This window comes from Numenius arquata, chromosome 17, assembly GCF_964106895.1.
Source record: "Numenius arquata chromosome 17, bNumArq3.hap1.1, whole genome shotgun sequence".
Lineage (NCBI taxonomy): Eukaryota > Metazoa > Chordata > Aves > Charadriiformes > Scolopacidae > Numenius > Numenius arquata.
This window is the reverse complement of record NC_133592.1, coordinates 14,098,348-14,125,891: the sequence shown is the minus strand read 5'-3', so window position 1 is coordinate 14,125,891 and position 27,544 is coordinate 14,098,348. Positions and strand designations below refer to the sequence as shown.

The following is a 27,544-nucleotide window of genomic DNA, read 5'->3' as shown; positions in this document are numbered from 1 at the left end:
CTAGACCAAGGAAATGGTCCAGCTCTCTACAGACCGTGGTCTCTGCAGGGTCTCCTTCAGCATGAGGGCCTTCTTTAGAAAACACTCCTTCCACTGAAAGGAGACAGAATCCACCAAAACCTGCAGCGTAAGGATCTCCAAGGCTTTAAGAGATGGAGTCCTAGCTCCTTGGAGGCTGTGAAGGAATAGCCATATAATTCTAACCCCAGATCTTATACCAGGAGAAAGCAAAGCAGTAATTCTAACCAGTTCAACTCCTCTGACATCGGCAACCTTGAGGAAAGGACTGATATCTGACTGGTAATTTTAGAAACGGGATATGATTCTCCAGAGAGGGCAGTAACAAGGCCTGAAGCAGATAGCTGGACAAAAGTAATGACAGAGATCAGAAAAGTTCATTAGGAATCAAGTGAGAATTCATCTTCTTCATAAGGTACAACTGGCACTTGGCCAGACTGTAGGACTCAAGGCTAGGAAAGAAGATGTTTGTAGGGGCATCCTTTTCACGGACTATTCTTGGCTCTCCAAGGAGGGCAGGCAGGGACCCAGTGCTGCAAACAAACCTTGCTTGCGGCCTCCTCTGAAAGAAGCAGCAACACAGTCTCAGTGACACACCCCATTGAGAATCACCCACAGGGCAGCTGGAAAAATGCCCCACGGGCCCCTGTGTCCTCACCGCAGTGTCTGCAGCTGCCAGTCAGGACGTTTCAGCTTCTCACACAGCAGCTGCACTCCAGAGTCTTCCAGCCTGTTAAAACTAAGGTCCAGGTCTCTCATGCTCAGATTGGTGCTGAGCGCCATGGCCAGGTACCCACAGCAGGCACTGGTGAGTAGGCAGCTCCTCAGCCTGCAGAAAATACATCAAAAAGAGGTGTGAGGCTCACCATAGCCATGATGACCAATGCACTCTCTCACAAGGCCCCTGACTGTAAGCCTACCCTATTCCACACCCCACCTGCACTGACAACTTGCCAACCACTTTGTCAGTGAGGAACCAGCACTGGAGCCACTACCCATTCTCAGTCCAGCCTGCAGTCAACCCTCAGCCAGCCCCTTCTCAGAGATGCACAGTGGAAGGATGAGAGTCAATGGGAACAAGCTGGGTAACACAGGAAACTCAGATTAGATTTCAGAAGAAGTTTCTTAGCCAGGAGTGTGTTCATCAAGGGTCCAGAGAGGCTCCAACCTAAATCATGTTACAATTCTGGGTATGGGCAATTCCCTGGTGGTTGACAGCCCTTCTAGCTGGGGAAACAAGTCTGTGCAGCCACTGCTACAGTCCTTCGAACCCTCCCTGCATTCATGATATCAACCCAAGGATGCACTCCTTCAGCAGAAAACATGGTAGCAGGAACTACACTTTTGCCAATCTAATCTTTATTGCGGAATCTGCTCATTCCTAGCAACATTTCAAATCTCTAGACAAAGACCTCCACTAGCTTCTGCCCTGCATCCTTCCACTGCCCAGCTACTCTCCTGGAGCAGGAGGGAGAGCTGACAAGACTGTTAATTGCCCAGTTCACCCATCTGTGTGTGTTTCAGGATCCACTTCCTCCTGCATCGCCTCCACATGTCTTTACATAATCCCTTCAAATTTCCACAGTATCGCTCCTGAATCCCCCTATAAAAGCAGCTTCCCAAAGGGGACATTTAGATAGCAATCTGGAGCTTGCAGACTAAACACAAGGCCAACACACAGGTAACTGGAGGCCTGTGTGAGAAAATCAAAACCCTAAAAAGAGAGCTGAGTAACCCAGCTTATACCGACTCACAAGCATGGCCGTAGTGAGCTAATGCAGACACTACATGCAGGGAGTCCAGGACTGATTCTCCAGCTCAGTTCGAAGGGACCAGTCCCAAAAGAGATCCTTACCTTTCAGCTGGTCACACAGAAGCCTCTGCAGTACTGCCAGATACCAAGACACCCCAAAAGGGTGCCACAGATTCACACGCACTGGAAGGAGGAGTCAGGCCTGACAGCAGAGACCTTTCAGGGATGCTCGGCCCTCTTCCACTGCTCGCTCACTTGAGCCTGTGCGCCCATGAGTCTGCAGAGACCAGGGCCAGAGCAGGAGCAGAGAGTACCTCTTTCGTACACTCTACTTCTTCTCCTGGAATGGCAGGCAGGGAGCATGGCATGAGCAGGGACGCAGTGCTGAAAATACCTGGGTTTTAGCACCTTCACATCTTTGCAGGAAGCAGCCACAAACCCCCAGTCCCATTGAGTGTAGCCCATGGTGCAGCCAAAGAAAAGCCCCGAGGAGCCCATGTCCCTCACCGCAGCGTCTGCAGCTGGCAGGAAGGATGTTTCAGCCCCTCACACAGCAGCTGCAGTCCAAGGTCTCCCAGCTCATTTCCACCAAGGTCCAGCTCCCTCAGGCTCTGGCTGGCGCCGAGCACTGCGGCCAGGTCCCCACAGACGGTGCTGGTGAGCTGACAGTGCCACAACCTGCAGAGGACAAAAATGGAGAAGATCCACCGAGTCGTCACAGCTACCAGCACAAATGCTCTTGCTCACCAGCCCATCACCAAGGCGGTGACCAACAGCTATGGCTACGAACCCTGCCCACACTCCACACCACGCGCCCGCCCATGGCCACTGAAGGGCCAGCACTGAAGGGCCACTGACTGCTGTCAGCCCAGCCCATGGCCACCCCCAGCCCATCCCCTCTCAGGAGGCTCCAGGCCCCTCGGCCCCATCACTCTTCCCCAGTCATGCCAGACCCACCCCGGGGAGGGCTCACCATGGCCCTCTCCACCCACTATCCCAGCCAGCCATGGCACCATGTTGCCCACCCAGTCCCACCCCCTCAGCACTGGGCAATGGCAGCAGCTGACACTGACAGGTCAGGGCCACCACTTGTTCCTTGGGAGTAGCTGGAAGCCTCGTTCCCTGATGGTGAGCCAAAGGGAAAGCACTCAAAAAAGATCCAGAGTGTGAAGGTCACACCCTCCACATCAGCACCTCTGCCCTGTGCATCTCGCCTCGTGGCTCAGCACTATTTACAAAGGTGAATAGAGCCTTTCAGTCCACCGACCTTCTTGATGAATTCCCACCAGTTCCTGTCCCTGACCCTCTTTCCCACTGCCCGGGTACCTCCAAAGGCCAGAGACAACAAGCGGGAATTTCTGTGAACTCTCTTTTCTCTGCAGACACAGTCACATCAGTGTGCACACGAGGCTCCCACTGCCCCATGAGGGTGCGCACAGCTGGATTGCACTGTCTGCCTGGAGGGTCCCAGTGCCGTGGGGCAGACCCCATACGACTCACACACCCACCTGGGGCTCACAGTGATGAGACAGCATCTAGGCAAGAAGCCTGACATGGGGAATGGTAGCTCAGATGGCCATGTGAGTAAAAGGGAAAGACTGGGATGGCAGCTGAGTGACCCAGGACACGTGTCGACACGTGGGCTGTGGGCACAGTGTGCAAAGGCAGACACTGTGCACCTGGGAGGTCAGGACTGACTCTCCAGCGCAGTCCCCCCCGAAAGGTCAAAAGGATAGCCCTGCCTTCCCACTGGTTACCCACAAGCCTCTCTACTGCAGTACAAGAGGGAAGCATGCCCAGAGAAGCATGCGTTCCCCTGTGGTACTACAGAGACCAGGGCTGGGGCAGAAGGCCCCTAGGCAAGACATCTGTCACAGCTATTACCGCTGTCCTGGCAGGGCACCACGGGGCGAGCAGGGACCTCACCGGTAGCCCGTTGCCATCCCTGCCCTGCCTCAGCCACAAGCTACACTGAGTGTTACCCATGGGGCAGCTGGGAAAAGCCCCATGTCCCTCACCGCAGCGTCTGCAGCTGGCAGGAAGGATGTTTCAGCCCCTCACACAGCAGCTGCAGTCCAAGGTCTCCCAGCTCATTTCCACCAAGGTCCAGCTCCCTCAGGCTCTGGCTGGCGCCGAGCACTGCGGCCAGGTCCCCACAGACGGTGCTGGTGAGCTGACAGTGCCACAACCTGCAGAGGACAAAAATGGAGAAGATCCACCGAGTCGTCACCGCTACCAGCACAAATGCTCTTGCTCACCAGCCCATCATTCTCTAAGCAATCCTGCTTCAGCAGGGGAGTTGGACTAGATGATCTATATGGTCCCTTCCAACTCTAAAAAAAAATTCAGTGAAATTCAGTGAAATCACCAAGGCGGTGACCAACAGCTATGGCTACGAACCCTGCCCACACTGACAACACGTCTGCCCCGTGCTCCTGACACCTGATCACAGGCCGCCTTGTCCATTTAGGCCCTTCGATTTTTGCTCAAGACCTTACAGGTACTGCTCGTAGCTTTTCAGAACAGGTCTTCTTGGTTAGGCTTTGGGATCTTACACATGTTTTTTTCCCCCACGAGCAAGAAAACCTTCCCTTGATAGGTCTGGGATAATTGCTGGAGGGGGTTTAGAAAATAGTTATATTCACATTTTAAGACATCGCATTTTTAAAACAAAAAGAGGTACAGAGTTGAAGAAAATTCCAGTGTGGAGTGCAGCTGATATGCAAGCAATGTATTCCACCGTAGCTCCCTAGGCTGCACAACCTCCAGTCTCCAAGAGTCAGCAGATTCTAAGGTGGAAAAACCTGGCATGGAGAGTGGGGCGGTGCGAAGATACCGTAGTCAAACTCTGTGCATCAGTGCAGGGAATGGGAACGTACGGTACTATGAACACTGATAAGCTGCACAGTTGTTACCCTGAGCCAACAGTTTCTTATTTTTTTGTAAAAACCCTGTCCCTAGGTTGAACTTTGCTCATTATAATGTTATTATAACACCAAAGCATACCTCCAACCTAAAAGCCACCTGCCTCCTAGGTGCGACCACCCCTCACTGAGTCTGCGCTCTGAATTCTTGTTAGCCTATACCTTTAAACAAAAAGCGAGGAAATTTTACACCACTCATAACAAATGTATGTATGGCTAAAGTCACTCAAGCTCCACCTGAAAGGTAAAAAATAATATAAAGATGGCTTGAGGATGAAGGGATGTTAGGGAAGATATCATCGCAGAGAAGGCAGGACGACACCATCACGGACTATCGCTGACTTCTGGAACCAGTCGACAGGCTTAAGCATCTCTTCCCCCCCATAGGGACGCCTCTTGGGTGAGATCCGTACACTCAGCCATACCGAGTGCTTCCCCAGGAAACGTAGAAATCTCTGTATAGAGATCTCTGTATGCTGCTAAATTACTCAAGTTATTTTATGCTGCTATATTACTTGCACGTGCTTTGCAGACAGTGTATTATCACCGGCAATCTAAAAGAACCTGCAATTCTGTTGCTCCAATGAACTGCACTATTCATTAATCTGGCCATGAGACTTCTCATCGAACGTGACCAAACTCCTTAAATTTGGCCGTGGCAGTTCACTGAACGCGACTAGACTGAAGGTGCATGTCCTGGTTTGAGGTAAAACAGAACTAATTTTCTGTTCAGTAATTTTTCCTTTTTAGCTGGGCCTCTTCTAACTAACTAAACTCTGAAATTAACAGCATATTGTTCAGAAACTGCTTGCTCTCATAGTGATAAGACCTGATAATACTAAGGAATGGTGTGCAGAGAGGCCCTTGCCTAGGCTTATTGCTATAACAACCAAGGTCAGGTAAATTTGTTATTTGCCCCATTGGAGGGTCGGAAGCGGAAAAGCGTAGAGGGATCACACCTGTGGGGAGGAGCGGACAGGACAGGTGACCCAGAACTGACCAACAGGGTATTCCATCCCATCTGCATCATGCTCAGTATAAAAGCTGAGGGATCAAAGGGTCATCTCTCTTCCTTCAATAGCCAACATCTGAGGAGGACCCTGTCTGTTCGTCTGCCTTTGATCCCAATCCGAGCAATCCTGACTCCAGCTCCTGTCCATCACCGAGTCCAGCCTGGGACTTTCTCCTGTGCCTGCTGGAGACGTGATCATCACCCTGGGAGCTTGATACGGTTTTGTATATACTGTATACTTTTCCCCCTTTTTTCCCCCCCTTTTTTTATTATTTATTATTTCATTATTTATTAATATTTTCATTAAAGTAGTTTAGTTTTTTCTAAACTCATAAATCTCTTCCTCTCCTCTCTTTTCCTTTCCTCTCCCCTTTTCCTTAGGGAGGGAGGGGCCATCTGTCATTCTGATTGGTTAATCTGGTCAAAACCACGACAGTGCATCACACTATTGTGTATCCGTAATCGTGATAGTTGAGTACACTGAACGCAACCAAACCTGTAGTGTTGAACTGGGCATCACTCAGAATCTAAGCCGAGCTGCCCTCAGCCCCTCTGACATCCGAGGACAAGCTGGAACACAAGGGGGTTTATTTTCTGCCAAATTCTTTTACCCCTTAACGCAAAAGTAGGGCCTTTCCCAACGCAATGCTCTGATCTAGGGAAAAGCAGGACTTCCCAGCTCAATTTACAGCCAGCTGCCCCCCATGTGTTTATAGAGTGGATAGGGAAATAACCCTCCATGTGGCTTAACAATGAAGCCATGAAATACAGCTTTCTTATTTCAACACCAAAACAAAACATTATGCAAATTACCTGAAAATTCAGAGAAATGTTGGTGAATGGGGCTGTGAGGTATACAATTTCAGGGAGGAACGCAGGAGAAAGCACAGCCCCAGCTAGGAGAAAGACAGAGCGCCCACTTCTGGTGCACTCTGTGGCATAAGGACACCCATGAGTAGTCACAGATGAGGGGCAAGTACAAGAGAGTTAGGAAAGGGAACTAGAGCTTTAGAGAGGGAAAAGCTAGAGAAGAAGTAAGGTAAGTTCTTGCTTAACTAAGTCTGAAAAGTAGAAGGGAGAGCAAATACCCTGAGCACCGAGGGAACACCGATAGCAGTTGGAAGAGACATCCTCAGTAATAATATCGCCTGGAAAGACAATGTGACCACGAAACATGGCATAATTCCACACAATAGGACAGGCAAGGCCGTAAGTACTTAGAAAGCAGATTAGCTTGGCAAAAGATGACCTAGGGTCTGGTTAACCACCCTTCTGCAAATGTGAAGAGCAATAGGCATTCTGGAAAACAGTTCTGTGGAGACCTTCAGACAATTCTTCAGACCCGCCCTGCATTCACAATTTAAACCCAAGAAAGCAGGATTTTGACAGAAAAATAGCATCAGTAACTACTATTCAGTCAATGTAATCTTTGCTACTCATTCCTGGAAGCATTTCAAAGTCTTCAAGCAAAGGCTGATGTAAAGATCTCTGCCTGTCTCTGCCCTGCATTGTTTTGCTGCCCAGCTGCTCTCCACATGCACAGGTGGGAGAGCAGGTGAGATCATTTTAATAGCCCAGTACAACCGCACATGTTTCACCATCCATTTCCTCCCGCATGGCTCCACAGATTCTTGCACAACCCTCCCAGCTCCCACAGTATTGCTCCTATGCTCTGGTGTAACAGGGGGGACGGCAAGCTTAGTACCACTTTCATCTGTACAATGACCTTGGAAAAGCAGAAACCACTCCCTCCCCTTCACAAATTCTGCCCAGCTTCTCCCTCTGATGAGTGCCATGTCCAGTATCAAAATTCCTTGGTTAGCCACCCAGGGCTTAAGAGACGAAAAAGGCTGACCAGAGCTGGATGCCAGGAGGACTCTGATGGTAAAGGGACTGACTGTATTACATAAGAAAAAGATGTAATGTAAAGATGGCTTAAAAAACACGCGCAACCAGAACTTGACTGACAGTGACCTTACCTATAAAAGTGAGTTTGCTCCTAGAATAAACCAGACACTGACTGAAAGCAGCAAAGTTGCAACAAAATCATGCAAACTCAGCTAATAATGATGCATTAAGCATGCTTGCAAAGGGAGGTCACGTGTACAAATACTCAAAACGAATCGCAACACATGATGGCCAAAGCCAACAGGTTACATAGAATGTAAAAATGAATATGTAAATAGTCTCAAGATTGCATATAAGGAATCAAGAGTCATAACTTGGTGTCCTTCTCATGCTACCCGCAAAGAGGTACCTTGATTGCTGGCAATAAAAAGGGATTCTAGCTAGTGCACATTTCTGTGGCCTTCTTTCTGCTACCCACACACTAAATAGAAGAAAAATACAACAAAATCCATTTCAGTAACAGTGCAAAGGGACCTGAGTGACCCAGGACACGTGTCGACACGTGGGCTGTGGGCACAGTGTGCAAAGGCAGACACTGTGCACCTGGGAGGTCAGGACTGACTCTCCAGCGCAGTCCCCCCCGAAAGGTCAAAAGGATAGCCCTGCCTTCCCACTGGTTACCCACAAGCCTCTCTACTGCAGTACAAGAGGGAAGCATGCCCAGAGAAGCATGCGTTCCCCTGTGGTACTACAGAGACCAGGGCTGGGGCAGAAGGCCCCTAGGCAAGACATCTGTCACAGCTATTACCGCTGTCCTGGCAGGGCACCACGGGGCGAGCAGGGACCTCACCGGTAGCCCGTTGCCATCCCTGCCCTGCCTCAGCCACAAGCTACACTGAGTGTTACCCATGGGGCAGCTGGGAAAAGCCCCATGTCCCTCACCGCAGCGTCTGCAGCTGGCAGGAAGGATGTTTCAGCCCCTCACACAGCAGCTGCAGTCCAAGGTCTCCCAGCTCATTTTCACCAAGGTCCAGCTCCCTCAGGCTCTGGCTGGCGCCGAGCACTGCGGCCAGGTCCCCACAGACGGTGCTGGTGAGCTGACAGTGCCACAACCTGCAGAGGACAAAAATGGAGAAGATCCACCGAGTCGTCACCGCTACCAGCACAAATGCTCTTGCTCACCAGCCCATCACCAAGGCGGTGACCAACAGCTATGGCTACGAACCCTGCCCACACTCCACACCACGCGCCCGCCCATGGCCACTGAAGGGCCAGCACTGAAGGGCCACTGACTGCTGTCAGCCCAGCCCATGGCCACCCCCAGCCCATCCCCTCTCAGGAGGCTCCAGGCCCCTCGGCCCCATCACTCTTCCCCAGTCATGCCAAACCCACCCCGGGGAGGGCTCACCATGGCCCTCTCCACCCACTATCCCAGCCAGCCATGGCACCATGTTGCCCACCCAGTCGCACCCCCTCAGCACTGGGCCAACGGCAGCAGCAGTGATGATGGAAGGATCCTCTGGCCCTCCAACCATTATCTTCTACTACTTTTCCTTGTGGGCACCAATTGTACAGAGAGGGCTGAACTACAAAGCGTCAAACATGATGCTGGGCGCAGCACTCAGGGCTTTGGGGGCCCAGGTGATCTTCTCCTTGATCCTTTAGTGTGGGGGAAGGATCAAGGAGCTGTGGAGGAATCCCATGGGTTGCACAACTGGTGTTGACAACACCGTTTTGGTTTTTATGATCACGGGGTCATCTTTGAGAACTGGTAATTGCTTTAATATAGATGGGATCCAGCTGCCTAAGTGGGAAAAGACACTCTTGCCAACAGGCTGCCCAAGGAGAGGTTTAAACTGGCATAATCAGGAATGGAGAGGACCATCAAAAACCAAGTGAGGAAGTTCTGGACAATTCTGGCAGGTAAAGTGTTCGGAATGAAGTAAACTCAGAGACCCTCTAATCAAGAACACATGGCTGAGGGCTTCCCACTCCAAGTGTATCCACATACATAAGGAACTGCCTACAAGACAGAACTATGGGGAAAGCTCTCACATCCTTTCTTGGAAATCAGCTTGTCTGTGCCCATCTCCAAAGTGCACATACACTAATGCATGACCACAGGGAACGAAAAAGATAAATTAGATGTGTGCATACAGTAGCAGGTCTATGATCTCAGTTGGAGTCAGTGAGACATGCTGGAATTCCTCACGTGACTGGACTGCTGCAATAGATGGATACAGGCTCTTTACGAACACAAAGCCTAGAAGGTGACAACGGGACCTATGCTTTATGTGAGAACCACAGAGATTCATGGAGTTTTGCCTGGAGATGGACAATGAGCCAGCTATAAGCTTATGGTTAAGGATTAAAAGGCAGACCAAGAGGGGTGAGACTGTGGTGGATGACCATCCGATCAGGAATTGGAAGCCCCTGGTCCTCATGAGGAACTTGAACAAACCTGGTATCTGCTAGAAGGAAACAAACAGCAGGAAACAAACAACATGAGAGGTTTCTGGAGAGCACTGACAACTTTCTGATACAAGTGACAGCATGGCTGACAAGGGGAGGCACTCTACTGGACTTCGTGCTTACAAACAAGGAAGAACTGATCAGGGATGTAAAGACTGGGGACAGCCTTGGCTGTAGCGACCGTGAGATGATAACCTTGACCTTCAAGTCAGAAACCTGAAAGGACTGGTTAAAAAAATAAAAAAATTAAAAAATTACAAAAAAACCCCCAAACCCCAAAAAGCAACATCATAACCTGAGACTTCAGGAGAGATGACTTTGGCCTGTTCGGAGATCTGCAAGGAAGAATTTTATGTCTTGGAATAGAACAGGATCCAGGAGATCTGCCTGATATTGAAGGATGACCTCCTTCAAGCTCAAGAATGTTCCATCCCAACAAGCAGGAAAGCAAACAAAGGTGGCAGGAGGCTTGCATTGATGAATGAGCTCTGTCAAAACTCAGTCATAAAAAGGAGGTGGAAGCAGGGACAAGAGACTTGGGAAGAATATAGAGACACTGTCCAAGTGTGCCAGGATGGAATTAGGAAAGCCAAAGGCAACCTGGAGTTGAATCTGGTAAGGGACATGAAGGATAACAAGAAAAGTTTCTACAGGTACATCAGCAGCAAAAGGAAGACTAGGGAAAATGTGGACCTACTGCTAAATGGCTAAATGGGAACAGGGACCTGGTCACAAAGAAGACAAGTACTGAATGCCTTCTTCACCTTGGTCTTCACTGATAAGACTGGTCTTCAGCAATCCCAGCTCCTTCAGACCAATGGAAAAGTCCAGGGCAAGGGCAGGCTCATCCTCTGTTGAAAGGATCACGTTACAGAATACTTAAACAAACTGGACATGAACAAGTCCATGGGGCCTGATGGGATGCATCCATGAGCACTGAGGGAGCTAGTCGTTGCAAGGCTTCTCTCTCAACTATCTTTGAAAGGTCAAGGTTATCAAGCTTTCTTCCTGTGCACAGGAAGAAAGCAAATGTCACTGTGAACTTCCAGAAACCCAAGAAGAAGGATCAAGGGAACTACAGGCTGGTCAGCCCCACCTCCACCCTGGGAAGGTGATGAAGAAAATCTTGGAAACCATTTCCAAACACACAAAGGACAAAAAGCTGACTGAGAGTAGTCAGCACAAATTTACGAAGGTCAAATCATGTCTGACCAACCTGTCAATGACGAAATGATTGGATGGATGGAGGGATGGATGGGGGGAGAGTAGTGGATGTTGTTTATCTCAGCTGGCTTTTGACATTGCCTCCCCTAACATCTTCATAGAAAAAATGATGAGTAGTATCTAGAAAAGCAGAGACCAAGGACTGAGAAGTGCTTGAACATCCGTGCTTGAAGAATTTTGATCAGTCACACAAAGTCCACCTGGAGGCCAGTAACTAGTGGTGTACCTTCAGGGTCGATCCTAGACAAATGCTGTTTAACATCTCCATTAACGTTCTGGACAATGGGACTGAACGCACTCTCAGTGAGATTCCACATGATACAAACTCAAAGGAGTGGTTGATAGACCAGGTGAGTGATCTGTGATTCAGAGACCTAGACAGGCTGGAGAAGTGAGTAAAGAGGAACCTCAAAGGCCAACAAGGGAAATCCAAAGTCCTTCATGTGAAGATGAATAACTCCATACATCAGCACAGATGGGGTCTCACTTGCTGGAAAACAGCCTGGCTGAAAAGGACCTGGGGGTCTTGGCGGACACCGAGCTGAACATACGCCAGAAATGTGCCCTTGTGGCAAAGGTGGACAAGATCATCCTCAGTAGCATTAGGAAGAGTGTTACAAGATGTTCAGAGGAGGCAAGTATTCACCCTTTACTCAGCACTGGTAAGGCAACATCTGGAGTGCTGTGTTCACTTCTGGGCTTCCTAGTGCAAGAAAGACAAGGACATATTGGAGAAAATTCAGAGAAAGACCACAGGCATGATTAGTGAATTGAAGGATCTGTCATACAAGGGGAAGCCACGTGAGCTGAGATTGTTTAGCCAGGAGAAGAGAAGGCTTAAGGGGATCTCATCACAGTAAAGAATAAAGTGCCAGACTGTTCTCGGTGATTTCCAGTGAACAGAGAATGGGCAATGGGCACAAACTGAAACACAGTAAATTCAATTTAAATATAAGAAAAAAACCCCTTTCTAGCGGTAAGGGTGGTGGAACCCCCTGGGTTTCTTTTTTGTCCACAGAGGTTGTGGAGTCTCCCTCTTTGGAGATACTGAAAACCTGATGAGGCACTGCCTGAAGAACCTGCCCTAGCAACCCCGCTTTGAGCAGAAAGACTAGACTACAACATGTTCAGAAATCCATTCCCAATTCAGCTACTCTGTCATTCTATGGAACAGAGGCAGAGACGGCTCTAGAAGGGAGGCTGAGTGAACCACCTTATGCGCAAATAGCAGCCAGTGAAGCAACCCTAAGGAGCCCCATGTCCCTCACCGCAGCATCTGCAGCTGGCAGGAAGGATGTTTCAGCCCTTCACACAGCAGCCGCACTCCAGGGTCTCCCAGCTCATTTTCTCCCAGATCCAGCTCCCTCAGGCTCTGGTTGATGCTCAGTGTTGTGGCCAGGTCCCCACAGCAGGCACTGGCAAGTTCGCACCGCACCACTCTGCAGGGGAGACACATTGATAAGTGCAGTGGAGCTCATCACAACCTTACTGGCAGATGCTGCTGCCCTCCAGTGCCTAACCAGGCAGATGACTGTAAGCCATGGCCAACAAACCCTTCCCACACTTGCCACATGTCCACCACTCGGCCAGTGAAGGACCAGGGCTGCAGCCACTGCCCAATCCAAGGACAGGCCAATGGCCTCCCCTCAGCCCACCCCGTCCCAGGAGGTACCGAAGAGCCCCTTGGCCACACAGCTCTGCCCCAGCCATGCAGGAGCCATCCTTGGGAAGGGATCCACACAGACATACAACCCGTCATTTGCTGCCTACAAAGATGCTGGAGGACATCCTCAAGAAGATCTGTGTCCCTCACCGCAGCATCTGCAGCTGGCAGGAAGGATGTTTCAGCCCCTCACACAGCAGCCGCAATCCAGGATCTTCCAGCTCATTTCCCTGTATGTCCAGCTCCCTCAGGCTCTGGCTGGTGCCGAGCACTGCAGCCAGGTCCCCACAGCAGGCACTGTCAAGTTGACACCACCGCAACCTGCAGAGGACACACATGTAGAAAAGAGCTGCAGGGCTCATCACTGCCAGGGTGACAGATGTAATGCCTGCCAGCCCCTTACCATGCCAACAACCATAAGCCATTGCCACAAATCCTACACTACGCTTCCCCAGCAGCAGGGTGCTGAGAAGACATGCACCAGGCAGGGACCCCAGTGACCAGGGTGCCTGAAAGAGCTGTGTGAGGAGCACCGTGGAGGGCACAGCCACCAGCTCCACCTGCACAGTGCTGCTTTCTCAGGATGAACAGGGACCCAACACCGCAGACTCACCTGGCTTACAGCCTCCCCTCATTCTTGCAAGAAGCAGCCTCCCAGCACCAGCCTCATTGAGCACTGCCCTGGGCAGCTGGGGAAAAAAACCAAGGAGCCTCCTGTCCCTCACCACAGTTTCTGCAGCTGGCAGGAAGGATGTTTCAGCTCCTCACACAGCAGCTGCAATCCAGGGTCTCGCAGGTCATCAATAAGGTCCAGCTCCCTCAGGCTCTGGTTCGTGCTGAGCACCACAGCCAAATCCCCATAGCAGGTGCTACTCAGTTTGCAACTCAGCAACCTGCAATGGAGACACACGGAGATGAGCCAAGAGGCTTGTTGCTGCTTTAGTAACAGACAGACCCACTCACCAAGCTCATACGAGCAATGGGCAGAAACACTGCCCCACACCGTCTAGGATACAAGCACCCATCATCATCCCTCTCTTCAGCTAAGGGGACCAAAAGATCTCAGAAACCTCAGAGGGTGACCTCCTCTGCCTCTCTCCGCAGCCCAGCAGAAAAGCCTGCAGAACTGCATCGTTACCCTTTCTCATGGCATAGAGAGGAACAGCTTCACCTAAAGGGGTGGGAAGTCATATTTACAAGCCAGGACACAGCAAACAGCAGGAAAGCCAACAGTGTCTTTGAGACGGTCCCTCACAACCAGGAACAGTCCCAGAGGGCACATATGGCTAAAAACCATTGGAACTGAATGGAGAGCATGTCAGACAGGACTACGAGGGCTGAGCATCGCTTGGCAGATGAAAACGGAGAGGAACCGAGACAGAGGCCCGGCAGCAGGAGGTCACCCTGGAACTGCACTCACTGCCAGCACTGAACTGCCACAATAGGCCTGCCCTGCATCCCTTCACCTGGCAGAGGCCTTGGCAAAGAGATTGAAGCAACATTACAACAAAGCCTCCAATGAGCTAAGCAGGGCTTGGCAATACCTGCCAATGTTATATCTTTCTGGATGTGTAGGTGCGTTGCAGAGAACTGCAGTATGTCTGCCTGTGTGCCCCCCACCCCTAGTGGAGGTTCGCACTGGCTGCAGTGGGGTCTAGAGAAAAGAGAACCAAAACAGAAGAGGGAAAGATTGCCCTCTCTGTTAAGTGAGACCTTTCTTCTGAGCTGGCTTTTGAAACTCCCCACACCAAAAGGTCACAAGAAACTATTCTTTCAGCAGCGACTCTGACAGAGAGGTGTATCAGGACATGAGGGCTTGAGTGCTTAAAGAGTTCTTAATTCCTGCTGAAGGTGCTGCTGTGTGTTTGGAGCCGGGACACTGAAACAAGGGGTCACATTTTGCCCTAAAGAGGACTTGGCAAGAACTGGAAGGAAATAGCAATAGCTAGGGCATTTTCTTAGGATATATACACAACACGTTCTCATCAGGATCATGCTTTTGAAGTAGACCCTTACAGAGTGCACCCAGTTATTGTGTGCTGGTCACACTGTGGAGAGGTCTCTTCTCAGTAGGTTTCTTTGAGATGACCTGAAGTTGCGCTCCAGAAGCAAAACTACTATGCAATAGGTGTCAGACGCTTACGCTCGAGGGAACCAAACCACAGGTGAGCCAAAGGGAAAGCACTCAAAAAAGATCCAGAGTGTGAAGGTCACACCCTCCACATCAGCACCTCTGCCCTGTGCATCTCGCCTCGTGGCTCAGCACTATTTACAAAGGTGAATAGAGCCTTTCAGTCCACCGACCTTCTTGATGAATTCCCACCAGTTCCTGTCCCTGACCCTCTTTCCCACTGCCCGGGTACCTCCAAAGGCCAGAGACAACAAGCGGGAATTTCTGTGAACTCTCTTTTCTCTGCAGACACAGTCACATCAGTGTGCACACGAGGCTCCCACTGCCCCATGAGGGTGCGCACAGCTGGATTGCACTGTCTGCCTGGAGGGTCCCAGTGCCGTGGGGCAGACCCCATACGACTCACACACCCACCTGGGGCTCACAGTGATGAGACAGCATCTAGGCAAGAAGCCTGACATGGGGAATGGTAGCTCAGATGGCCATGTGAGTAAAAGGGAAAGACTGGGATGGCAGCTGAGTGACCCAGGACACGTGTCGACACGTGGGCTGTGGGCACAGTGTGCAAAGGCAGACACTGTGCACCTGGGAGGTCAGGACTGACTCTCCAGCGCAGTCCCCCCCGAAAGGTCAAAAGGATAGCCCTGCCTTCCCACTGGTTACCCACAAGCCTCTCTACTGCAGTACAAGAGGGAAGCATGCCCAGAGAAGCATGCGTTCCCCTGTGGTACTACAGAGACCAGGGCTGGGGCAGAAGGCCCCTAGGCAAGACATCTGTCACAGCTATTACCGCTGTCCTGGCAGGGCACCACGGGGCGAGCAGGGACCTCACCGGTAGCCCGTTGCCATCCCTGCCCTGCCTCAGCCACAAGCTACACTGAGTGTTACCCATGGGGCAGCTGGGAAAAGCCCCATGTCCCTCACCGCAGCGTCTGCAGCTGGCAGGAAGGATGTTTCAGCCCCTCACACAGCAGCTGCAGTCCAAGGTCTCCCAGCAAATTTCCTTCCAGGTTCAGCTCCCTCAGGCTCTGGCTGGCGCCGAGCACTGCGGCCAGGTCCCCACAGACGGTGCTGGTGAGCTGACATCTCACCAATCTGAAAAAGATCCAGAGTTGTCACAGCCACCAGGCCATGGCCACACACCCCACCGATGCTCACCCCCCAACTAATCTCCTCCCAGGAGGTACCCCTCCACCCCACAGCTGTGTCCCAGCCAGTGGTCAGCTGCCAGGCCCTGCCTGAGCAGCCTCATTCCTGCCTCCCCCAGCAGTGGGGCCCAGTAGATGCACACCAGGCAGGGAGCCCTGTGACAGGGATTCCTGGAATAGCTGGGCGAGGAGCATAGCAAGGGCACAGCCACCAGCTCCGCCTGCACAGTGCTCTTCTCAGGGCTAGAGCCAGGAGCAGCTCCCACCTCCTCTGCCCTCTTCCTGATGGGACCTCTCCTTCAATATATCAGAACAAAGCCACCTTTAAAACACAACAGGCTCAGCTCATTGCAAACTGAAGTGGGAAGTGCTGCCTTCCCATAGAGCCACGAAAAGTTAAAGGAGAGCTTAGAGTGGAAAAGGCTCTGGGAAAACCCATGAGAAGCCCCATGTCCCTCACCGCAGCGTCTGCAGCTGGCAGGAAGGATGTTTCAGCCCCTCACACAGCAGCTGCAGTCCAAGGTCTCCCAGCTCATTTTCACCAAGGTCCAGCTCCCTCAGGCTCTGGCTGGTGCCGAGCACTGCGGCCAGGTCCCCACAGATGGAGCTGGTTAGTTGGCAGCACCATAACCTGCAGGGGAGACACAGGGAGAAGAGCTGTGGAGTCATCACAGCTACCAGGCCCTCACCAGGCCAAAGACCACAATCCCCACGACTAATGATGGGCCAGCACCATAGCCACTGCCTGCTCTCCTCAGTCAATTCCCTCCTGGGAGGCACCCAATGGCTCCTCAGCCCCACCACTCTGCTTTGGCCGCAGGGACCTAGCCCAGGGTCCTGCTGATGGAACAGGGATGGGGACGCACCCCATCCCAGCTGGCCGTGCCTGCAGGCAGCCACGGGGCTGCCCTGGCATCAGGCCTGGCTCCCCGCAGGCTGCTGGGCATCCAGCAGCCCCAATCCCACGCTCATTCTGCAGGACACACCAGCTCTCTCCTGCAGAGGCCAGCTCTGCCCGCAGGCCTGGGCAGGGGGAAGCTGCCAGGCCTTGCCCCAGCCACCACAGAATCACAGAATCTTCATGGCTGGAAGGGACCTTTGAGATCATCGAGACCAACCACAAAAAAAAAACCCACCACAAAACCAAAACCAAAACCAAACACCCACAATCAGACACAAACCAACAGTCTCGGCCACTAGAGCATGCCCTGAAGTGCCACGTCTACACGTTTCTTAAATACCTCCAGGGATGGCGACTCCACCACCTCCCGGGGCAGGCTGTTCCAGGGCCTGACCACTCTCTCAGTAAAGTAATTCTTCCTAATATCTAATCTAAACCTCCCCTGCCGCAACTTCAGACCATTTCCTCTGCTCCTGTCATTATTCCCTTGGGAGAAGAGCCCAACACCCACCTCTCTACACCCTCCTTTCAGGGAGTTGTAGAGGGCAATGAGGTCTCCCCTCAGCCTCCTCTTCTCCAAACTACACATGCCCAGTTGCCTCAGCCTCTCCTCGTATGACTTGTTCTCTCGACCCCTCACCAGCTTGGTGGCTCTCCTCTGGACAGGCTCCAGCAGCTCAATGTCCTTGTTGTAGTGAGGGGCCCAGAACTGAACACAGCACTCAAGCTGAGGGCTCACCAGTACCACAACCCTGTCTTTGGACTGTGCTCCTGGGGAGGAAGGGAAACCCACGAGAATCTGTCGGACTCACCAGAGCCTGATCTTGGGCCTAGGTTTTACTGAGTGCCCCTTCACAGATGTACAATTTGCGCTCTGCTATCCCCTTCTCTGGGGTGGGAAACCGCCTGGATCTCTCTAATACGGTTTCATCCTGTCTCTAATGAAATAACAACGAGCACAGGAAGAGCAAGTCTCCTCCTTGCTTCCTAAACACCTTGACTCCTGATCTGAAATCAAGGTCTATTTCTCCACCCCCTCCCCATCCTTAGCTGAAGTTCCCAGATGGACAGTGCCAGGTTCCAGCGGAGCCATGGAAAACCCCCCCTTCCCTAAATGCCTCATTGCAGGGCCCTTGGATATTACTCTATGGTATGAGGGTGATGAGCACGAGCTCTATGAGGCTGTGAAAGGACTCCACCTCTCCAACACCTGGTCACAGGCAATAGGCTTAACAGCCTCAAACGGAGGGATTTCTTCATCAGCAGGACTCAGGTAAACAGTGTGAGCTGCCAATTTGAGAGAAGGGTTGCCATTTTTGTCTGTTTGTCTCTAAGGAACAGAATCGTTTTCTCACTTGACTGTTCTTAATTTGCTCCTTGGATTTCCTAAAGCCTGACAGAGCAGGGACGCAGGTGGTGAAGTGGACCGGGGTGCATTCCTAGAAAAGTCAGAGAACACATCACCTGCATTAGAGGATGCAAGCTGAATTCATTACTAATTCACAAACATCAAGATAGCATGTTAGAGAGCATAACATTCCACTCAAAGCGCAATTGTTAAGTACTTCCAATTTACTGCAAAAAAAACCCCAAACCCACCAAAACCCAGATGTGTCTCATACTGTGCAATTCTAGGTCAGATTTACATAAAAATCTCAGTAATCACAAATTCTGTATGTTACATGTCTAGTTTTGCTGTCTGTGTACACAGATTGTTAGCTGTGGTCAAGTTTCTTAAGAAGCATTCCCAGGGAAGACGGGCTGGTGCTATTCACTCTCATCTGCAAACCTTTAAGGAGCAACGCACTGGACTGCCTCAACAGAGGTCTTCAAAACCGCCTCGGCTCTAATCAGATCAAATGACTCTGTTTCCTGAATTCCAGAGGAGATTCTTTGAGAACTCGGGGACTGAAGAAGAGAAACTGCCCCAGCTGTGAAAGCAAGAGAGAGCTAACAACATCCCCAAGCAGGAGAACGTTCACAGCCTCCGCTTCTGCTGCTAACTCCTTCTTATAAGCTTTGTTCCTTCTCTGCACATTAACCGATACTGTTTGGAAAAGGGTGACTGTAGTCCCCACTGAGCACTGAACTCCTAAAGACAGGAGCCAAGGGACCAAGTCCAGCTGGGCCCACTGGGTAATGCCAGCTGTACTATAAGCAGGAGCCCAGTGCCCCAGTATAAGAGAAAGAACCCACCTTGAGGCTGTAACTGCACAGATCTGGAAAGCAGTCAGACTCACAACTAGCCCAGGGTCCAGACAGACATCCTTTCTGGGGGTACCTCTGAGGAGTGGGCCCATGCGAACCTCATGAAGTTCAATGAGACCAAGTGCAAGATCCTGCTCCTGGGTGAGAGCAATCCCCAATATCAGTCCAGACTAAGGGATGAATGGATTGAGAGCAGTGCTGCAGAGAAGGACTTGGGGATACTGGTGGAAGAAAAATTGCATACGGGCTGGCAATGTGCGCCCAGAAAGCCAATTGTATCAGCGGCTGCCTAAAAAGAAGCACGGCCAGCAGGTCGAGGGAGCGGATTCTAGTCTGCTCTCATGAGACCCCACCTGTAGCACTACATCCAGTACAAGAAAGATATGGACCTGTTAGAGCAGATCCAGAGGAGGGCCATGAAAAGGATCGGAGGATTGAAACACCTCTCTTGTGAAGAAAGGCTGAGAGAGCTGGGGCTGTTTAGCCTGGAGAGACATTACTGCAGCTTTTCAATACTTAGAGGAGCTTATAAGACAGACAGAGAAAGACTTTTTACCAGGGCCTGTAGTGACAGGACAAGAGGCAACGGTTTTAAACTGAAAGAGGGTAGATTTAGATTGGTCATAAGAAATTTTTTTATGAGGGCAGTGAGACACTGGAACAGAGATGTTGTGGATGTCCCATCATTGGAGGTGTTCAAAGGCAGGCTGGATGGGGCTTTGAGCAACCTGATGCAGTGAAAAACGTCCCTGTCCTCAGCAGAGAGGATGGACTAGATGAGCTTTAAAAGGTCTCTTCCATCCCAAACTATTCTATGATTCTAACTGTTGGGCAGCCAGGGTCTTGATCAGCGTAATTTGGAGCTGGATAACAAACTTGCTCTTTCCACTCTACTTGTGCCAGACTTCTGCTGCCAGGAGCTTCTTCACATGTTTTCCTTAGTTGTGGTGAGGGAACGCCAGGAACTCTTTTCCTAGCATTGATGGGGAAACACCCAGAGGGCACCACCACCATCCCTTTCAAAATCCTTACCTGTCACACTACTGACAGTGGAAAAACAGATACAGAAAAGAGGCCCATGCACCACCCAAGTCACGGGTACAGGCTTGCTTTGCAAGATAAATGCAGGCTTCAGCCACCACAGCAGGCGTCCAGATGCCACTGGGGGGTCCTACAGCACAGATCAACTCTGGCACAGTCGCATTACCCATCAGAGCTTCTAGCGAGAAGACAGCACCCCTAGGGAGAAGTGGAGAGCATGTAATCACGGGATGCAGAAGGCCATATCTTGGGTTCTTGCATCCAAAGGGCAGGGAGTGATCTGGATACCGCTATACAGTGTCTTCTTGAGCCTGGGGATCTCTCCAGCACAGTCTGATTTTGCATGGCCTCTCACTTGAGCTTAGCTCTCACAGTGGGAGGAAGGGGTTTATGACAGGCAGAGGCAAGATAGGGGATAGGGCCTTTCTTTAAAAAGGCTGAGCATGGAAATAGAAAGCAAAGCTATGGGCTCTGCACCTCTTCCCCTGAGCCATGAGGTCCTGTGCAGTGCTGTCTCTCATAATAGTGCAGTGCACAGTACGTCCCTGTTCAGAATGAGGGTATGTGAGAAGCCCACAAGACAAGCAGGGCTCATCAATCTGGTTAAGACTGACTTAAAAACCTCATTGACAGGAGTCAATGCTGTAGCTCTGAGCAGGCAGCCTTTATGTCAAACAGTCTCAGGGTAAAAAGCCTTGGAAAGCTTATGAGGTCATCCTTTGCACAGAGCTTTCGTGCTGAATTCTGTTATTTATGCGAGCACTTCAGTTGCACAGAAGTTTACTTCTGAAGAAAAACTCCCCTCTGAGGCACTCTCTTCCAGTGGAGCAGTCCCAATGCCAGGCGGCAAATTACACCAGCTTCTCCCATCCAAGAGACACTTTTCACTGAAAGAAACCTTGAAAAGCAGCAAAAAACATCCACTGAAGACATGTAAGTTCGTGCACATACTATCAATTTGATGTCTAGCAGCTGGAACCTGGACGAAAGGATTGAAAACACCCTTGGAAGGCAGCCAGCATAGCTGAAAAGGCGTATCTGCAAGAGACTGCTTGCTGTTGGGCTTGCACTGCGATTTGCACTGCAAACTCAGCGCAAGATAGCCTGAGCCGAGTTTAGAAGGAAATGCCTTCAAAGACTTCAAAGGGCAGCTTTAGGACAGATCATTTGTTTCAGAAATGCATTAGCTTTAGCTATGCTTTGCAATACAAGACTTACTAGTTAGAATACGAGATCACTGAAGCACCCTGTTCCAGTGGAACACTCACAATGCCACACCTAAAGCTGCAGCAGCTTTTCCAGTTTAACAGATGCTTACCACTCTACTTCAAAAGAAATCTGCAACAGTAAATCGTCTTCACTGAATGCAATCTCGCACAATCAATCAAACTGATCCTCAAAGAACAGAGTGAGTGATAGGACCACACCTTTGTGGTGGAAGAGAACATCCTTGGGCGCTACCACAGATCTGCTGCAAAAGCAGATTTCAGCCAGAAGCAGGTGGTGGTGGAGAGACAGTGGGTCTCTGAAAGACCACAAATCATAGAATCACTACATGGTTGAGGCTGGAAGGGACTTCTGGAGGTCACCTGCTCCAAGCCCCCTGCTCAGGCCACCTTAAGCAGGTTGCCCAGGACCATGACCAGTAGCTTTTGAATATCACCAAGGATGGAGACTCCACAACCTCCCTGGGCAACCACGGGGCAGGCCAGTGCTCAGTCACACTCACAGTAAAAAAGGGTTTCCTGATGTTCAGAGAGAACTCCTGTGTGCCCATTGCCTCTGGTCCTGCCTCTGAGCACCACTGAAAAGAACCTAGCTTTGTCCTCTTTGCACCCTCCCTTCAGGTATTTATGTACATTGATGAGATTCCCCCTAAGTCTCCTCTTCTCCAGGCTGCACAGTCTCAGCTCTCTCAGCCTTTCCTCGTATGCAAGACGTTGAAAAACCAAAGTTGAAAAACTTCTCAGCACTTGTCTTCAGTATTGACACTGGGGTTGTGCAAGCCTAGGAAGGTGCGAGGCTTTCTCTATAACTGGCCTCAATACTAACTGTCCTTTAAAAAACAAAAAAAAACCCCAACCCTATTACTTGAAATAGCATACATCAAATAACTGTACTGCTCCTTCCTCTAACACAAGACATTACCTGCCTCTTTTCAGCTCTGTCTCAGTCCAAGTTCCATCTTTGGACAATTCTAAGCAAAGGTGTAATTTTCAAAGTTTCTCCCCCGACACCAGCACCGCTCCTCCTGGGCTGACAGCTCCACCGTCATACTCCTCTCTCCTTTCAAAGGATAGAGGATTGTGCTTTGACAGTCATCCAGTATCACAAGAAAAGCCTCTCCACAATGAGAAGGTTGCACCCCACAGATGAGAAGGGCATAAAGGAAAACTACACTTTTACAGTGATGTATTACCCAAGTCCTAACAAGCCCTCCACAGCATGAGCCAACTGGACAGGCAAATGAAAATTCCTTTGAAAAACTTTTCTGCAGAGGAGAATGGGTCCCTATAAAAGTAGTATGGGGGAGAGAGATGCTTGTATTTCCTGTGTAAAAACATCACTCCAGGCTGATATTTGCCTTCACCTAGAAGCAAAGGCTTTCAAGAGAAAAAGGACATCTGGATTCACTGCTCTCTTCCTCCTTTATGCAACTACTCACACAGCAGGTCCTGCCTCCTTACATGTTCTCCACAATAGGCTTAGTGAATCAGTAAAAAAATATGTAACATGGATAGGGAATGGAGGCAGGGGAATTTTGTTAGTATGAGAGCAGGAAGATTCTTTTCACCATAGCATTAGCTTCACAGAGGTTTTCACAATGGAAAACTTCCAACCACTTTTAGTTTTTAAAACGGGAGAAGACCAATATATGTAACCAAGAAACTCCACTCCTGTGGTGGCCAGCAACACTTACTGATGTGACCAATATGGAGGTCCTGGAACAAACTCGTTTTCACGGTCTTCCAGTGCAACTGAGCACCATTCAAGATGAAAGGAGTCCAGTCCAGTCCACCGTTTCACACAAAACGAAAGGACCATTTGATCATACTGGCTCAGGAGGCAGTCTTTCAGAACTATCCCAGTGAAATGTTCCAATGCATTGCTCACAAATGTTTCCTCTTGAATCTCAAACAAACAGTGAAATACATTCAGGTTGTGAATCACTCCACCAGAACATGAAGTTGTTCCTTGGCCTATTTGAATCCACTTCAGTAAGTCTTCCTTAACTCTAGGTGAGATTTTACACCCAGTTCTTTCTACCAGGTACTCGCCTGTTTCCTCATTTAACAAGCCAAACAGGAATCGTACCACTAATACCCAGTTTGTATCATACTCACTGTACTTTTCTAACACTTCCTTTATGTCCTTCCCCAGTATCCCTGTTTCTTTATCGTCCTCCAGTGCATAGAACAATGCTGCAAAAAACTCTTGAAAGCTCAGGTGAAGGAAGCTGTAGACACTCACACACTTCATACGGTTTCTTAGAACACTCTCATTGAGAAAAAGGGAGAGGAGGATTGGGTGATTTAAGCCATACACCTCAATCTCCTTTTCATGAAACAGGATCTTCCGCTTCCAGATTCCATCAGCAGCCATGCAGCAAAGTCTGCTCAGGAACTTCTTCATATCCTGCTTCAGATGGTCGCTCCCACACTTGATTAAGCTGGAAAGGTACAGCATGTACAGCTCTGTGGTTGTCCTAGAGGTCTGGGCAAGATCTTTCCCTTCATTAAGTTCTTGTTCAAGGACAGTGCAGATGGTCCAACACATGATGGGAACAAGGCACATGGCAAAGAGAGTGTCATTCCTTTTGACGAAGGTAATAGCTTTTATTGCTTTCTCTTCATCCCTGAAGAACTTGTGGAAATATTCATCCTTCTCAGCATCTGAAAAGCCAATTATTTCTGCATAACGCTCCTCCTTTAAACACAGTCCCAGCCTTTGAAGAGCTGTTGGTCTTGTAGTGATGAGCAAGGAGGACTGAGAGAGGAGAGTTTTCTGAAATAAACTGCTCAGAATGATTTCCACTGGCTTCCTTTCCCCACAGTCAGAACAGAGTTTATTTTTTGGCTGATCACAGGGAAACCTCAGTTCATCAAAGCCATCAATGATGAACAGGAGTTTTTCAGGACTAGCCAGGATTGCTTCAGGGGGTGCCTTTCCACAAGGACAGCAAGCTGAGATGAGATCCAGCAGACTCAGCATATCTGCCTCCTGGGAAAGGTTGATTTCTCTACAGCTTATGTAGAAAGCATAGTCAAATTGTGCATAAATGGCTCCTCTTGCCCAGTCTAGCATGATCTTTCTTGCCGTCACTGTCTTTCCAATCCCTGCGCCACCCACTAGCACAACGATCTGTGGCGTTTGACCTCTTTCATCAGGCTGAAAAAGTGTTTCTACAGTAACTGTAAAGGCAGTATCTTCCCTTTCAACTTCTGCATGTCTTTCTCTTAGACCCAGGACTTCATGTTCTTGTTCACCTCTCCCCAGAGGGTTCATAACCACCACCAGCTTTGTATATCTACTGCTTAGAGTCACATTCTCACCCAGACAAGCATCCATCTCTTTAAATGTATGGAACTCTCTTGCTACATGGTCCCTGTATTTCTGCCTGTAATCTAAAACAGTAAGAAAGAAACATAAGTGTCTAATAACTGTAGATTTCCCATTAGCTCCTTATCATTAAACACACTACCACTACACTGCGCTTGTTTTACATGACTTCCAAAGACCTTAACAACGGCTCATGCTAAACACCCATCTGAACAGGCATCTTAAGGAAGGTGTGCGGGGGGACACGACCCACTCCTCTTTACACATCTCCATTAGGGAGCATGGGACCCATTGGGGAAGAATGCCTTCATGGGAAAAACGGCTGAGGATTTAGTTGGAATAGAGCTGCTAAGCATACTCCTCTTTCTATAAAGCATTGTGGCATCTCTACTAAAGAAGGCTTCCAGTTTCATTTCTCTAATGGAGGATGAAAGGTTAACAGTGGTCTGGCCAATCTCCACTGCAATAAATAGGTAATAATGGAAGTTGCTTAGCTATCACCCATCAAATCACCTCTCCTCTCAGGCTCTGCAAGGGAAGGATAATCTGAAGTGTCCTCTGCATTCCTAATGTGGACAGATGATTGCACGCTGTTGCCTCCTGGCTGAGACAGCAGCACAGAGCGCAATGGTTTCTGCTGAAGTGGCACTTACGTTCAGCTGACGTTCCAGAACCCAGAGCTGAAACAGAAATTGAGTATGTGTATTAGCATTGTCATGCAGCAGCATCCTATGGGCAATACTCAGGGGCAGCAGACTCCTCCAGGGCCCAGTTCTTGCCTAAGCTTGCCTAAAATCCCAGAGGACACTGCAGTCAGTGATTTGCTCCTGACACTGGCACATCAGCACTGTGAATGCTCCTCACTCCCTGAAAATCCAGGCAGACCCCAGAGTTCTTCTTTCAACCTGCCAGTATTTCTCTCCAAGAAACATCAAGCCTGACCTCTGCTCCATGTTGCCTTTCCTGGAGGTCTCAGCTGAGACCTGCTCCAAGAGTTTGTTAGTTCCATGAGCCACTCTCCACTTTTGCTGGCTCAGCGTGAAGCCCCCCACGCTGGCTCATTCAACAGGGCTTTGTAAAAGGTGCCTACGCAGGTGCACCTGTGTGCTGGACACACAGTGGGTACCCAAACTGCTCTGCGATCGAAGGTCTGGGAACGTGTCTGGCCTCCAAGTCTCACACAGCGTGCAAGGCTGGCAGACGCAACAGAATCAAAAGCAAGGCCAGTAGAAGAGACACTCTGCAGTCATTTATGGAAAGGGGCAGGAAAAAACATTAAACTAAAATTCTTCCCTCTTCCGTTGCTTATGTCCTCCCTCCATGTCTTGGGCTGGGATTAGCCCCTAGACCTTCATTCTCCCTACTTGAGTTCTCTAGCTAAAACCAAGAGCACCAAATTCTGGTCTTTCAAAGAAAAACAAAAGCCTGAAAACATATTGCGTTGTCTTTCTACCTCACTCAGAACACAAAAGCCAGGGAACTGCTATTTCTCTCTTCCACAAGACTGGACTACTGAGACAGAGAGAGTTTAAGCAGCGCATGTTATCACAAGCCATTCACCTGAGACACCCCATGAGGAGCTCCCACAGGCGTCAGAGCCCTGGGCCTTAGGCCATAAAAGGTTATAAAGACCCAAAACCAGGAAGTCTGTTCCCTGTCTGCCTTGAAACTTTATCAGGATTCACACCTGTGCTGGGCACAACAGTCTGGGATCCCCTACAGCCTCTCTTTCCTCTCTATTCACATTCCCGGGGACAAAGGAATAATCTCTCGGCTCCTGCAGACTCCTGCAGCACAGGGCCCCAAGCAGGTACAACCAGAGCCTCCTCAGACACAACCAAAGGGAAAGCACATGGGTTCACGCCCTAACACCTACCGTCCATGCCATATCCCAGAACCTGTCTGACAGACAGGGGCGACGGCAGCAGACACCCACTGCAGTACGTTCACATCAGGAGGGAACTCCTCTCCTACTGAGGGACCCCAGCTCCCACATGGGGCCACGCTTCCTGCCTGGAGCAGGACAAGAGCCTGGGCTGTGGGCCGCAACCCATCCCATCTGATCAAGAGGTTCCCCTGCTCTTGAGGACAAACACTGTGGGTCAGGCATGGGGGACCCCAGGTGGAAAGAGAAGAATCAGAACAGCAGTCCCTGAAAGGGACATATAGAGCAGCATCAGGAAGAAGTCCCTGCAATTCTTCTCCCTAGGAAGGAACGCACTGAATTTCTCCTCCCGCTTCCCCGGGACTTGAAAATTGTTCTCTCTCTCAACTGCTTTTTCCAGGGACCAGTCACAGAGAAAGAAAAAAAAGTATGCATAACCTCGAGTTTCCTCACCTTGCTGACTCTTCTGTTTCAGTTGAGCTGCAGTGTCTCTTTGGTTGATCCCTTCCAGCACACAGATGGCTACCTCCACAGCACTGTCCGGTCCGTAGTGCTCACACATGCAGTCAGCAAGCCTGACTGCATCACTGCTTTCCTCAAGTAAACCTCTGGACAGATTGGGTGTGCCTTCATAATCAATATGAGATAATTTAAGCTTGAACTTCTTGAACACGTCCAACACAAGATCATCCAGTGCTTCCAAAAGGATGTTCCAGGAATTCATCTCTCCTGCCATCACTCTATGCTAAAAATTCC

General features: G+C 50.0%; 1 protein-coding gene across 1 annotated transcript; it reads right to left on the bottom strand.

Annotated features, from left to right (window-relative positions):
- On the bottom strand, positions 1–27,524 carry NLRP12 (NLR family pyrin domain containing 12). The gene is made up of 14 exons (XM_074160123.1): positions 27,242–27,524; positions 25,557–25,583; positions 23,264–24,968; positions 18,450–18,533; positions 16,654–16,824; positions 15,970–16,140; positions 13,640–13,807; positions 13,065–13,235; positions 12,520–12,690; positions 8,498–8,668; positions 3,790–3,960; positions 2,279–2,449; positions 677–847; positions 1–175 (listed from the first exon to the last, which is right to left on the bottom strand). Exons 1-14 carry the CDS (start codon positions 27,522–27,524, stop codon positions 1–3), a joined length of 3,810 nt encoding a protein of 1,269 aa, XP_074016224.1.
- Between the last annotated feature and the right edge of the window lie 20 nt (positions 27,525–27,544).